The sequence below is a fragment of the Schistocerca nitens genome, chromosome 3 (genome assembly GCF_023898315.1).
Source record: "Schistocerca nitens isolate TAMUIC-IGC-003100 chromosome 3, iqSchNite1.1, whole genome shotgun sequence".
Classification (NCBI taxonomy): Eukaryota; Metazoa; Arthropoda; class Insecta; order Orthoptera; family Acrididae; genus Schistocerca; species Schistocerca nitens.
Genome location: NC_064616.1, coordinates 193,501,257 through 193,516,658, shown reverse-complemented (window position 1 = coordinate 193,516,658; position 15,402 = coordinate 193,501,257). Strand labels below are relative to the sequence as shown.

Below are 15,402 nucleotides of genomic sequence, written 5' to 3'. Positions count from 1 at the left end.
TAAATTCCCGGCTCATTACGTTTGTTAGGTAGCTACGCTGTGCTGCCGAAACAGGCGGTTACCAAAGAAGTGGTGACGCCTAGAGTGACACATTTTGCGGAGCACGGTGGCCAGGCCGTCCACCTCGACAGCAGAGGCGCATGCGTGTGGCGGGACTTGTCCGAGCGGCCGCGCGTACCTGCGGCAGGGAGGCGGCGTGGCGTGGTGGAGGGGAGTGAAAGCCCGCTGGAGTAACGGCGGCAGCGGCGCTGGCGTGCCCCACATCTCAGCCCCAGCTGACTGCCGCCTGCAGTGAAGATGTAGCGCGCCGCTGGACAACATGCTAGCGGCTACCCTCTGCGCTGGCGCATTGCTGCACCTCCTGCTGTCATGGGGTGAGTCGACTCACGCTGACAGACCGGCGCGCCTGCCGACAGTCGAGAGTTGTCGTGGTCCCGGAAGTGCGGCTACGTCGTTGTCATCGATGTTGCCGACCTCGTACCGGAAACACTTCCGTAGAAGATCAGTGACTTCGCACGAACATGCTCGCAGCAACAATACGGTTAATTTTGCATTAGCGAGACATATACACCAGTGGCACGAGCGCGCTCGCTAACACGTGTTTGTTGCTTTATTTTAACATTGCACGCACTAGCGTCATTCTGGACGAACAATCGCCACGACTTAGCTATAGCATTGTTCCAGCGTCTCTGACTCAGAAAGCTTGTTTGAAATCGCCAGAGAGAGTGCGTGCAGAACTGTGTCCTGAGTGATATTACGGCCTGTTAATAATGAGAAATATATCTCGCGAGACAAGAGAATTGGAAAATGTGGAATTATCGATACGGAAGTGGATACTTCTTGTGGCCACCGAAACATTCTGTACGGCTGTTCAAGTTCGCAACATCTGCTGTACAGTGCTCTTACCTGATGATTGCATTGCAAGATAATCGCTTGCCTAGACAAGCACCGCACGCTACTCAAAGGTGTAAGTACACAATGAGGAATGATAAAAACGCGTGTAGTTTTTAGAGTATAAACGGTTTTCCTGATTGCCCTTTTTGCAATAAAGAAAGAGATTGGTACTATATGCTATGGTGGCGCGGAGCAACGCCAATTTGTCAGAATGTAATAAGTAGACTGCCGTCTCATACGCACTTAATATTTTATTGACGACCGGTTCGGATGTCAGATCATCCATTACCGAGTTTCAAACCACGTTGAACCCTCATCACTGTTTGGAAATTAATTATGGCTGCTTACCCATCCGAAACCGGTGGTTACTAAATTGTAACCTGCCGTGTGACTGTATTTTACGTACCAAATAACAGAGTGTTCAGGAAGCAATTCCTCTTCCAATTCATATGAAATAATTTACGACCATACGAAAATCTATTGCGTGCTAAGCGCGTACGCACAAGCGCAAATATTGTTAATTCAGTTCAGTACAGTTCGTACGAAATAAGCAAATACTATGATACTAGAACCCAAACTGACCTCAGACATAATGAAGTATTTCGAATAGAATGACCTCCTTCATGACAACGAATGTGGATTCCGAAAACATGGGTCCTGCAAAACCCTACTAGCGCTTTTCTAACATGGCACTCTGAAAGTCACGAATGAAGGCAGTCAGGTGAATGAAGTGTTTCTTGACTAGCGAAAATCACCGACTCGCGACCACACCAACGTTTATCAACAAAAGCACGATCGTATGACGTATCAAACAAAATTTGTTACTGGTTAGAGGATTTCTTCATAGGGAGGCCTCGGCATGTTATTTCGGAAGGAGAGAGATCGACAAAACTAGAAGTAACTTAGGGCGTGCCTCAAGAAACTCGTAGACAAAATTAATAATACCCTCCGACTTTTTTCAGATTGTGAAGTCACTTGTGATGAAGTGCTGGTTGAAGAAAGTTGCACCGATATCCAGTCGTATCTTCATAAGATTTCGGAGGGATCCAAAACCGGCAATTTGCTTTAAATGTGCAGAAACATAAAATTGTGCTCTTCACAGGACATAGACAAATATTATCACATAATATCAATAAGTCACAACTGCAATCAATGAAATCGTTAACATACCCAGTTGTAACAATTTATATGGAATGATCACACAGGCTCAGTCGTAGCTAAAGCAGGCGATAGATTTCGGTTCATTAGCAGAGTAGTGGGAAAATGCAGCCAATCTACTGAGCAGACAACTTAAAAAATACTTGTGTGTCCACTCTGAAAACATTGCTGAATAGGGGTAACAGCGGATGTTCAACGTATTCAAATAACGGTGGCACGGCTGGCCACAGGTTTGGTTTGTCAATGTTGTGAAATACTATTGTTATCATATTGCTTGTAGAAGTATTCGGACGACATTGTGAAAAAAAAACCTTAATTGGCAGCATGTGCGGATCAAAATAGTGGTGAGCCATGACCCCTCCCCCCCTTCCCCCCCCCCCCAAGAAAAAACGTGTTAGTACAAGAGTTTCTATATTTCTCTGCGAAACTAAAACGCTGGAAAATGTCAAGGAACTCTAGAAATGTCAGGCTAAGTTTTACAGAGGACACTTTGTAGTTCCCTAAGCTCGTGGATGCGCTTGCGACCTGGTAAGAAAACAGTTCGTGAGCCCACAGGCGAACCAGCATACCTCCGGAAGATGAGTAAAGCAAAACGGAAAGGGAAAGACCCTCCACCTGAAATTCCGATATTGGCGAGTGCACACTTCGATTTCATCTTCTGTAAATTATGTCGTTATCAGTGTTGAGAGGTACGATTGTTATTATATATCTTCTTGTAGTTCGCAAATATTCGGACGAATGCTTTTCGAATGCTGTCTCTCTTTGAACTGATGCAAACAAAAAAATGGTTCAAATGGCTCTAAGCACTATGGGACTTAACATCTGAGGTCATCAGTCCCCTAGACGTAGAATTACTTAAACCTAACTAACCTAAGGACAGCACACACATCCATGCCCGAGGCAGGATTCGAACCTGCGACCGTTGTAGTAGCGCGGTTCCGGACTGGACCGCCTAGAACCGCTCGGCCACAGCGGCCGGCGATGTAAACAAAGGATGATTATTATTACGTTTTAACATTTTATGTGTTTTATTGTTGATATAATTAAAACTGTAGGCATCTATGGTATGTGCTTCCCCCATTCCTTCCTCGTCCAGAATAGAATCCTGGATAAACGCCTGTTTGGGATACGCTTGACGATGGACCTCAGAGTCAGTCTACGGCAGCCTGCTTACAAAAGTGAAGAGAACTAGTACTAACAAGGGAACCTCCCCATCGCACCCCCCTCAGATTTAGTTATAACTTGGCACAGTGGATAAGCCTTGATAAACTGAACATAGATCAATTGAGAAAACAGGAAGAACTTGTGTGGAACTGTGAAAAAATGAGCAAAATATACAAACTGGGTAGTCCATGGGCCACATAGGCAACATCAAGGAGCACATGAGCTCAGGAGTGCCGTGGTCCCGTGGTAGCGTGAGCAGCTGCAGAAGGAGAGGTCCTTGGTTCAAGTCTTCCCACGAGTGAAAATTTTACTTTCTTTATTTTTGCATAGTTATTATCTGTCCGTTCGTTCATTGACGTCTCTGTTCACTGTAATAAGTTTAGTGTCTGTGTTTTGTGACCGCATCGCAAAACCGTGCGATTAGTAGACGAAAGGACGTGCCTCTCCTATCGGAACCGAACACATTTGATCGCAAGGTCATAGGTCAACCGATTCCTCCACAGGAAAACACATCTGATATATTCTATACGACACTGGTGACGACATGTGCGTCACATGACAGGAATATGTTGTCGACCCTCCCAACTTGTACACTTGGCGAATGGGTAAAAAGATTCTTCTACCTTGCCCGATTTAGGTTTTCTTGTGGATGTGATAATCACTCCCAAAAAAGTGATGAAAACATAAGAGTTTGTCACATAAACTGAAAATAAAAAATTAAAGTTTTCACTCGATGGAAGATTTGAACCAAGGACCTTTCGTTCCACAGCTGCTCACGCTACCACGAGACCACGGCGCTCCTGCAGGCCCAGTGCCCTTGATGTTGTCTATCTTCCCATGAACTACTCAGTTTGTATATTTTGCTTATTTTTTCACAGTTCCACACAACTTCTTCCTGTTTTCTCAATTGATCTGTGTTCAGTTTTTCAAGGCCTATCCACTGTGCCAACTTATAACTAAATCTGAGGGGGGTGCGATGGGGAGGTTCCCTTGTAAGCGAAGAATCTGTACAAGGTGTCCCAGGAGGAATGCTCAATATCCAGGCATTTGACAGGAACGGTCATTCGAAGCAAAAAAAATCTAGTAAGCATGGGCTCTAAAACATATACCTTAAGAGCCATGAGCGTGGCTTCATCTGCGATACTGTGAAACATATCTCTTCTGCTACAAACGTTTTGCTTTCCATATTTTGAAAGATGGTTGCGAGGACCAAAACAAGAAAAAAATGTGCAGTAAACAAGGGCTTTAAAGTGCATATCTTAAGAGGAGGAGGAGGAGATTAGTGTTTAACGTCCCGTCGACAACGAGGTCATTAGAGACGGAGCGCAAGCTCGGGTGAGGGAAGGATGGGAAAGGAAATCGGCCGTGCCCTTTCAAAGGAACCATCCTGGCATTTGCCTGAAGCGAGTTAGGGAAATCACGGAAAACCTAAATCAGGATGGCCGGAGACGGGACATATCTTAAGAGCTATGGGCACTTGTTCCTCTTTGCTAATGCGAAACACGTCTTTCTACTGAACAAGTGCTCATAGCTTTGAAGAGATGCATTTTAGAGCCCATATTTACTAGACAAATTCTTATTATTTTGGCCCATACTACCTCCTTCCAAAATATGGAAAGCAAGTAACTTGCAGCAGAAGATACTTGGTTCACATTATCGAAGATGAAAGTACTCGTGGTTCTTAAGGTATATATTTTACAGCCTGTGTCGGCTAGACTCTTTTGCATCGAATTATCGTTCCTGTCATATACCTGAACGTTGATCATTCATCCTGGGACACCCTGCGTAGATTGCCTAGCGTTTGCAGACGATTCAGCAATCTTAACTCGCGACATTTCGTGAAACCAAAATCGTTTTGGGATAGAAACTACAGAAAAAGTTGGTCTCCAGGTACCTTTTTCTGTAGACAGAATAGATGACCTGCAACAAACAAGTATCAGAATTCATATAGGTGAAATATGGCAAAAGTGTTCCACAATATAAATATCTCGGTGAAACCATTCATGGAAATAGTATCGAAACAAAAGCAAACGAAGTTAAATGCAGATGGAAATTACATACCGACTTACGCAAAGTATCCACAACAAGAAATATATCTCCAAGCACACGAAACTAAGACATTACAATACAGTAATTAAACCAGAATGCGTTTATGGATCAAAAACACTAATTTCTTAACAGAAAAACTGACACTGAAAACATTGAGGGAAAGCAACGCAAAATCGTAAGAAAAGTTCTCGGCCAAAATCTTCTAGACAAACAATACCGACTCAGAGGCAAGCAGGAGATCAAAGAACACACAAATATCGATCGTTTCGTTAGAAAACGCAGGTTAAGATTCTACGGATACATTAGGATAATGAACCCAGGCAGACTTAGAAAACAAATAGCCTCATTCTTTGACTACTGGAGAAGGCCTAAACGGATACGATGAAACAGATTGACAAAGTCAAAACTAATCTGAAACTGGTAGGAATTCCACCGGATGATCTCGAAATCGGTGAAGTCTTCGGGTCGAAAATTCGCAAGTGGTAAGCTGCTTGGGGGGGGGAGTGAAAAAGAGCGGACAAGCATGAGCTGAAGAGAGAAATGAAGCCCACAGGAAGGGAATGATATGGGCTCGAAGGAAGGCAAATGACCACCTCTAAGTACTTTGATAAGTCCTAATCGATTTATTCGCAAATAATAATAAAGGGAAATTGTGCCTGGTAGAGTTCAGTTTTTCAGCATCTGCGTGACGTTCTCCCGTGGATGAAACAAACCTATGACCATTCGTGTGCAAGGAGTATCTGCGTAGGCAAAATCTAGAAGTTTCGAGTGGCTAGAACGTTTTACACGCGAGAACCAACGGAATGGGACGAGGTGTAATGTGCAGTCAAGTGAGTGGTGTAGAAGCCTGTGCGGATGGCGCTGTATTGGCGCGTGTGTCGCGTCGCGTACAGTTACACGAATGGCCGTATTTCGCCGACTGTGCGCTGAATGGAACGGCGTCGTTTTTGTGTGCTGAAGCGGCAAGTTTCGGGCAAAGACACAGGAAGTGTCCGGTACGGCTGTGGCGGTGCAGTGGCCAAGAAACTGGAGCCTCGTACGGCAGCAGTCATTCCGATCCACGTTTTTTGTGATTCGCCCCAATTACTCCAGGCGTGGGCCGAAGTGGCTCCTTTAACAACTCTATTACCTATTCATGCCCGCTCCTTGTCCATGTCAGCTAGTTTTCCCTCTCTAATGACATCGCTAGTGAAGGGACGGTAAACTCAAAAAAAAAAAAAAAAAAAAAAAACTGTGCGAGGCAAGAAGTACGGACGGTTCGAGAAGGTGGAAATTTTAAAAATAATTAGAGACTATTAGTAGCCAGCGTTTTAGCCGCGTGAGGGAAGTCGGTGTCCCGTCATTCAGATCTGCGATAGCAAAGCGGACCATCATCGCTTTAGCTCCCACGTGATATTTCTGACAAGCGAAGTGCGTGTCCTCCAACGCTCAGAACCGCACGAAAATGTGCTTAGAATATAAATCGCTCATTTCAAATAACAGTGGTATGAGACATTCGTATGTAAAAATGCGTATCTTAACACGAGAGACATTTGAATGATCACCTATTCCAGGTCTAAGAGAAGAAATCTGGCAACGCGAAGATACAAAATATCAAGAATACACCGAAGACAACGAAATATTTCCACCCTCATGACGTGTACTTCTTTAGGCAATATGAGCTCTACGTGAGAAGGGCACTATGTTTGTTGGACTACACTGCCAAAAACCACAAGTAATGTTACACGATCGTCATTTCATCGTCAGATTTCACTCTGTGCTATACAATCAAGTACAAACCTATGTTAAAATATGCTTTGGAAGAGGCAGGTTATGACAATGGCATACTAATATCATGCTTTCAGAATGTATTTAGCATGGCGTTTGATATTGGACAGCTTGAATGCAGAAGTGACGTTGAATGTGAAGGTTTGTGGTAACAGAAAGGGCACCCGGCCATTCTGTACTACATCATTACCAAATCCAATAATTAACAAGCCGACCTCGTGAATATGTAGGATAAAAGCCAGGAAAAACAATATTTAGACAGGAAATTACGTCGTCGTCTCGGCAGTTTCTTATTTTTTGGAAAGCTGCAAAGAACTTCCTGCGTCCATTTATTATCCATTCTCGTGGATACACGGTCAGCCCATTTCTGAGTCTCCCAGACCAGCCTGTTCCCTGATCCATTTCATGTTTTCCTGTCTCTCCGAGTCACGCATCTTTACGTTGTTCAATGAGACACCCTCAGTATATGGATGATTTTCACATTACACGTCCATGTCACACTGCCATACGTCGGTAGTGATGCTATAATTATTTTTATTTCTTTTAGTACAATCACACAACACGTTTTAAATTGTGATTCGTTTCGACCACACATTAGCGGTATTTAGATTCCATACCCCGGCGTGCCCTTAAGTAATATACGGAAAGCACGGAAAATCAATCTAGACAAACGAAGGATATTTGATAACCGCTTGTCTCGAATGCTAATATTTATGAACAAAACTGAAGTATCTTCGGGAATCTGTCGCACCGAGGTAGCATAGTGTCATGTTTCACGTTGGAGGATAGACCCAGAAACATTTCACTGAAAACCACAACCATGCCCTGCGCGAGGAACGAACCCGCCATTCCGCCTCACCACCCAGCGAAGCTACTCCGAGACGGCTGACATCAACAAACAGGCGTTGTCCTAAGAGTAAAACGGCTGATCTCTTCACTGGGTGCTAGCGTTGCTGCCTCTGGATTGTGGGGTGCCGAGATCGATTCCCGACTGGATCGAGGATTTTCTTCTCCTGGAGGCTGGGTGTTTGTGTTGTCCTCACGATTTGACCATTATTCGGGAAAGTGGCGAGACTGGACAGTGTAAAGGTTGGGATTTGGTACAGGCGCCGATAACCGCGCAGTTGAGCACCCCAGCAACTGAATATCATCATCATCATCATCTACCACTGGTGTCGTGTATTTCCAGATATTTGTTCATAGGACCTCGTGCGTTACATATCCTCTAAAGTCTAAAGAGTCGTCTCGCACAGTTTGACTGTATTGTTCAAAATGAAACTGTGTTAGTAAATCATTAACAGCCCCACGATTTTACATTTGCTCAAAACCCACACCATAAAGAAAAAGTTTTATCAGAAGTGGTTTGGAATTGCTACATTATTAACGGGACGAAATTGTTAGATGTAAACATAGCTTCGGGAGTATGGCCCACCCCGAGGCAGTGTTAAGGTGCGGTCACTGTTTAGCCTACAACACCTATAGATGAGCTAACTATTGGATGAGTCGGAAGCTCGGCGAGCTGTTGTTTATAGGACGGTTGTGCCGCCGAAAGGCTGTAGCGAAATGCAGTAAGATTTGCAGAGGATCAGCGATTGGTGCAGCGAGTGGTAGTTTGCCGTGTATGTGACGTGTTGCGCCTAAATAGAGGTATTTTTTTTGGATCACACTATTAGCGATAATACACAGGGATCAGTAGCATCCGTAAAATACACAGGGGAAATCCCCCGTAACGACCTAAAGCTGTATTTTTTTTTTAGATCTTAGGGGACTTAACTGCTAAGGTCATCAGTCCCTAAACTTACACACTGCTTAACCTAACTTATCCTAAAGAGAAACACACACACCCATGTCCGAGGGAGGACTCGAACCTCCGCCGGGACCAGCCGCACAGTCCATGACTGCAGCGCCTGAGACCGCTCGGCTAATCCCGCGCGGCACGACCTAAAGTAAAATCGTCATATAAAACTAGTTGTAGGATAATAAGATGCAAGGATGAGATTCGTTAGAAAAATATTTAACTTGCGAAATACTCGTTCGGTAGATTACTGAATATTATTCGTCAGTCTCGGACTCTCCCCAGGTGGGATTCGTCCGAAAGATACAGAAAATCTAACAAAGAGCGACTGGTTTCGACACACGTGTTCGTTTAGTAAATTCGACGACTTTACAGAAATGCTCGTGAAACTCCAGTGGAAGACGTTACAAGGGAGGTGTTAACCATCACTGAGTAGTTTAAAAAAAAAAAAAAATGGTTCAAATGGCTCTGAGCACTATGGGACTTAACATCTATGGTCATCAGTCCCCTAGAACTCAGAACTACTTAAACCTAACCAACCTAAGGACAGCACACAACACCCAGTCATCACGAGGCAGAGAAAATCCCTGACCCCGCCGGGAATCGAACCCGGGAACCCGGGCGTGGGAAGCGAGAACGCTACCGCACGACCACGAGCTGCGGACGGAGTAGTTTCTTCTGCCGGCCGCGGTGGTCTCGCGGTTCTAGGCGCGCAGTCCGGAACCGTGCGACTGTTACGGTCGCAGGTTCGAATCCTGCCTCGGGCATGGATGTGTGTGATGTCCTTAGGTTAGTTAGGTTTAAGTAGTTCTAAGTTCTAGGGGACTGATGACCACAGCAGTTGAGTCCCATAGTGCTCAGAGCCATTTTTAGTAGTTTCTTCTTAAAGTCCTTAGAGCGTAGGTTGGAAGAAGAACCAGACAGTTGTCCGTTCCACGCGCCATTCGCACATTGAACAGGAAATGACTTTGGTATCAGGGGTACTCGCCGCTCTATACCCTTACATGATCTGCGGAAAACAGATGTAATGTGTGTGCTACACAGTAATTAAAATTAAATGTCGTGTCATTATGGCCTCCCGTCGGGTAGACCGTTCGCCGGGTACAAGTCTTTCGATTTGACGCCACTTCGGCGACTTGCGCGTCGATGGGGATGAAATGATGAAGATTAGGACAACACAACACCCAGTCCCTGAGCGGAGAAAATCTCCGACCCAGCCGGAATCGAACCCGGGCCCTTAGGATTGACATTCTGTCGCGCTGACCACTTTTTTTTATTTTTTTTAATGATCTCGGGACCTCTGCCTTTCACGAGCAAGTGCTCTGCCAACCCTTTTTTTTTTTGAATAAACGCCTCAGACCGCTTTTTTAAGAACCTAGAACTATTTTTTTTATTTTATTATTTTTTTTTTTTGAAAAAGGTTTAGTAGGTCAGGGGGCAGAGTGGTCAGGGGTCGTACTTGGAGGCCTGGCCACGGTGTCCCCGTCTCCTGACAGGATAAGGGAGAGGCAGCGGGAAGGAAACATTGTACATGTATGTAATTTTTTATTATTATTAACAATATTATGTGATTTATTCATGTAATTTGAATGTCCCAAAAGAAAAATCATATATGAAAAAATATATGAAAAAGAAAGGAAAGAAATATATGGCCGAAGTGAATCAGCTACCGGGGGCGGACTACACAGTAATAAACGGTACTCTTTTCGTGATCATTAGTACACCAAATGAGGGCGTTTTAGTGAGTTGTATTCCTTCAGCAATTAGTTTTCATGTTGGTAATGAGTTCCGAACGCATCCTAACTATCATTTTCATGATCATCCAACACAATACAGACATAATGCCACTCTTAATACACAGTTTCACCACCATACAACCATCTACGCCGCGCTGAGGCGTAATCCTCCGGGCTTAGAATGACCTCGGAAGGCTGCCTCAGCCAACACTTTCCTTAATTCTTTCCATTCCTCGAGAAGACCTGTACCATATAGAGCTTTTTATCGTCATCACTCCTTTTATTATTTTTTCATTTGGGAATGGGGACTTGGAAGGCTATCTTTCAACGTATATTATTTCGTTTCCCCATTTGTTACGCATTATATGTGAAAATATGGGGAATGCGACAGAATAGCTCAGAAAAAAACTCTGCTACAGGTTTACACGAGTAACATCTTTCTTTCAGTAAGTTTTATTTGTTATTACTGCACTCTGCGTCCTCACACTATAAGGCACCGTAAGGTATACGGCAGAGGACACGTAATACCAGCATCACTTGACTCCCCTCCTAAGAAATTACAAATGTTATTTTAACTGCATATATTAAGGGGCTCCGGAAAGGCTCAAAATGATGAAAAGTTCAATTTTTACTTTTTTGCGTTTTCTGAATCTGCAGACTATTACCTTTTAATAGATATATAAATTATTCAATTCCGAAGACTACAACTATTTTTAAATTTTTTTTGAAATGTGTTCTACATGGGCGTGACCCACTGTGGCGCTGTTAAACTGCTGTCAAATGGTGTTATTATTAACGTCCGTGTTCATCAGGTACATTTTAGTGATGTGAGATAAAGTATGTGTTGTGGCTAACCTGTGATGGTTCAATATATATCGCTGGTGTCGATTGTTTCATGTTTATTTACTCTGTCGTTATCTCGAAAATATTCGTAATTAATTCTGTTTCTTGAGTCTGTGTTTTGTTGAAGTATAATAATGAGTAAAAGTAAAGTTATTAGAAATCCTCTGAAGGCTTTTAAGAAAAGGAGAAATGTTGGAAAGCCAAAGGTATGTGTTATTACTGTAAACAATAAAGACGATGAAAATCCCCAACATAGCTTGTGTCCCAAAGAAGAAGACAGTTGGTGTAAATATAACAAAGGATTGCTAACTGGTGAAGTGTACACTCATAAGCATAGTCTGCCTCATGCAATAATGGAGGTGATAAAACCTATTTTCAGAGACTTAGCAGTACCTGAACTGTTGAAAAAGTGTATTCACGGAAAAACTCAAAACCCCAATGAAAGTGTAAATAGTGTTATATGGTCGAGAATCCCCAAGACTGTATTTGTTGGAATAGAAACACTTCACTTTGGTGTGTATGATGCTGTTGCGACTTTCAATGATGGCAACATTGTAAGGTGCAAGGTATTTAGAAATATGGGAATGAAGATAGGTTCTAACATTGTACGAGCGATGCTTGCTTTAGACAAGGAACGCCTTCGGGCTGCAGACAGGGCTGTAAAGAGTCTATAAATACAAGCAAGAGTAAACAGGAGGAGGAACAAGAGGAAGCTGGAGGAGGAGTTTGCAGAGGATGAAGATAATCCATCCTATGGACCTGGAATGCACTAAAAAGTTAATCCAATCTTTGTCGCTCGATTCCCAAAACTTTTATTTTCTCATACTAATTACATGTTTTCTAAGGATCTTCCAAACATATTTGTTTCAAACTTTCAGTAAATGTTACACAGTACCTTCTGCATAATTTAACACAGCCTTTTTCCAAAAAACTGTATATTTTTGAAAATATAAATAAAAAATTGCAAAAAAATGTTGTGAATTTTCATTACAATTGAAAAAAAATCTGCTTTAATAACTGAACTAAAATTTTGTAAAATCCCTGTGTTAGGTTGTAGCCCATATTCCAATAAATAATCTGTAAAAAGTTCAACTTCCTACCTCAAATACTATGTGAGGAAAGATGTGATTTATAAGCGTTATTTTAACATTGCAAGTATAGGGCGTTCCGGAGCCCCTTAAGCCTACACGAGCATTTTGGGGTGACGAAGTGGCAGAAATGTGCCGTTGTCATCATTTAAAATTATAGATCACCCAATAAATCTTTAGAAGGTACATGCTGAAATGGCAAGTACAATCTTTCACTCCGTTGACTGGGCACATAGATGCACCTAAAATAACACTTATGGTGGTCTTCTTAACATTCATTCTCTGCCCCTGTAGCCGAGGTGGTTAACGTGCTCTGACGGAGTGGTGCTGGACCAGATGGTAGCGGTGGCACAAATTGTCATCGCCTTTGTTTAAGTGACGATGGGAGCCAAGGACAGTTCCTAGTCACTAGACTTTGGACCAATGTCCTGTGTCAAACTCGAAACTTCTCCACGTGTATCGCTGTTGATGGTGACGTGCCTTCGGCTGCGAATGTTACGTGTGGAGTCCTTAAGGATCAGGCACGTCCAGCATGAGATTTCACCCTCTAGGGTTGGCACCTCACGACGGCACCACAAGCTAGAGACAGTCGCTGCAAGACACAACCACGATTGAGAGACGTCGGTGAAGACATGCCCTCCAGAGGTTCCATACGCTGCCACTGGTGGATGTCTACTTACGTCAGAGCACAGCCCTGCTCGACCCACTCCGTGATCGCCGATTAAGAGCAACATCAACATAGTTCAGATACAGCAGCGTTATTAGTCAGAACTGTTTATCAAAGTTGGAATTTAAATGTACATTGATATGTAACTGTCCTTCAGTACTACTCAAGTACGGGGTGTTCAAAAAGCCTCTCCGCAGTGCCGTATGATTGTTCGCCTGCCTGGATTACTTTCCTTCAAGTGGACTCTCCCACCATTCCACTGTTTCGTTTATCTCAGCCAGCGTCAGTAGTATCGTTGGTGTGTGTTGTTACGTGTTGACGTGAACGTTTAAGTTTTGTTCCTTTGTTCGTTTGTTTCGTTTTTGTCACTGTTAAAATGCTAACCATTGAAGAACGTGTTTTTAGTCGAACAAGTGTTCAAAGCTGGCGGTAAATACACAGTTTCAGTTCGTCAAACATTTAATTCAGTGTCCCAGGAGACAACACTCCCACATCGCGATACTGTGCGAGATTTAATTAACGAATTTCGTAGTACAGGTTCAGTGACAGATGCACCGAGAAGTGGTCGTCCTAGCGTTCTGTCTGAGGATAAACTGCTCCATATTTCCGATAAAATTCCCACGAGTCCGAATAAGTCAATAAGAAAACTCGCCCAGGAAATCGATGTTAGTGTCGTAACGACCCACACAGCTGTAAGGAAAAGATTAGAACTTTTCCCATACAAAGTGACAGTCGTGCAAGAACTGAAAAATACTGATCATGGCAAGAGACTGCATTATTGTCAATGGTTGAAAAATTTCGTTCAACAAAATGGAAGGGATATTTTTAATGAAACGTTTTTTACTGATGAGGCGTGGTTTCATTTATCCGGGTACATGAACTCGCAAAATTCTAGTACGTGGTGTACTGCAAATCCATTGTATATTCATGAGGAACCACTTCATTCTGTGAAAATAGGAGTTTGGATTGCAATTTCCAGACGTGGGATTGTGGGTCCCATATTTTTCAACGAAACAATAAACACACAACGATACTGCAGTGATATTCTCTTCCCATTCATAGGAGAACATGTGTTAAGTGAAATACTGAACGGTTATTGTCAGCAAGATGGTGCAACCGCGCATACAGCTCGCGTTTCAATGTCACTACTTGCTGATGTGGTAATCGCATAATTTCATAGTTTCACAGGGACTTTGGCCTCCACGATCGCTTGAGCTAACACCACTTGACTTTTCTTCTGGAGTGCAGCGAAAGCAACTGTCTATAAAAACCGTCCAAATCAATCGATGAATTGAAAACTGCAATATCCACTGCTTCTTTTACAGAAGAGATGTTACAGCTTGTGTTTGGAATCATGATTAGACGAATTGAATTCTGTATTCAACAACAGGGGTGACGCTTTCAACATTTAATGTGAAAATTTGTGAGTAAAAATGAATATTCAATAAATTAATAACTTGTATTTCACTGAATTTCATTTCGGTATATTCACTGCGGCATACGGCACGCGCGGCTAACAATCATACGGCACTGCGGAGAGACTTTTTGAACACCCGTATAAACAGTATTCTTGTACTCTGTGGCAGTAAAACCTATACAGGGTGTTTCCGTAAAAGCGTGAAAAAATTTCACAGGTCGTAGAGGATGCGCCACTGAACAGTTTGAGGTAAGGAACCTGATGCCGGAGAAGCCAAGTTAAGGAGATAATAGGAATAAAATCACATTACTGTGTACTTTTTAATTTACATCAGCGACAGTTAGCTGCAAATGCCATCATTGACACAATGAGCATACCATTTGTACTGTATCGTACAAAATGTGCTGAAACTGACGGCCATCAACCTCAATTCAAGCGTGACGTCACCGAACAAAATTCTGACGCTCCCTGACAAATATCCCTGGTGTGTTTCGATTCACATCACAGGCAGCTACAATTCTGGCAACTAATTCCATCTCCGTATCTACTGGGTTCTCATACACAAGTGATTTTAGATATCCCCATCGGAAATAATCAAGGGTATTCAGGTCAGGTGACCTCGCAGGCCATGGAATAAGACCTCCCCTTCAAATCCAGCGGCCAGGAAATACAGCATTGAGATAGTTGCGGACAGCCACACTGAAGTGAGGCGGTGCATCGTCCTGGTGTATCGGCGTGCTCTGACGAACAGCCAAGGATACGTCCTGCAACAACTCAGGTAGAACTCTTTGCACGAACCTTAAGTAGTTGGGGGCAGACGGCCA

General features: G+C 43.2%; 1 protein-coding gene across 1 annotated transcript in view; it reads left to right on the top strand.

Annotated features, from left to right (window-relative positions):
- The first annotated feature begins 259 nt into the window (after nt 1–259).
- Nucleotides 260–15,402, top strand: part of LOC126249547 (uncharacterized) — a 385,639-nt gene continuing 370,496 nt past the window's right edge. The window contains exon 1 of the mRNA XM_049951212.1: nt 260–374. Coding sequence (XP_049807169.1) covers nt 320–374 — 55 coding nt within the window. The 5' untranslated portion in view covers nt 260–319. The remainder of the gene's footprint in view (nt 375–15,402) is intronic.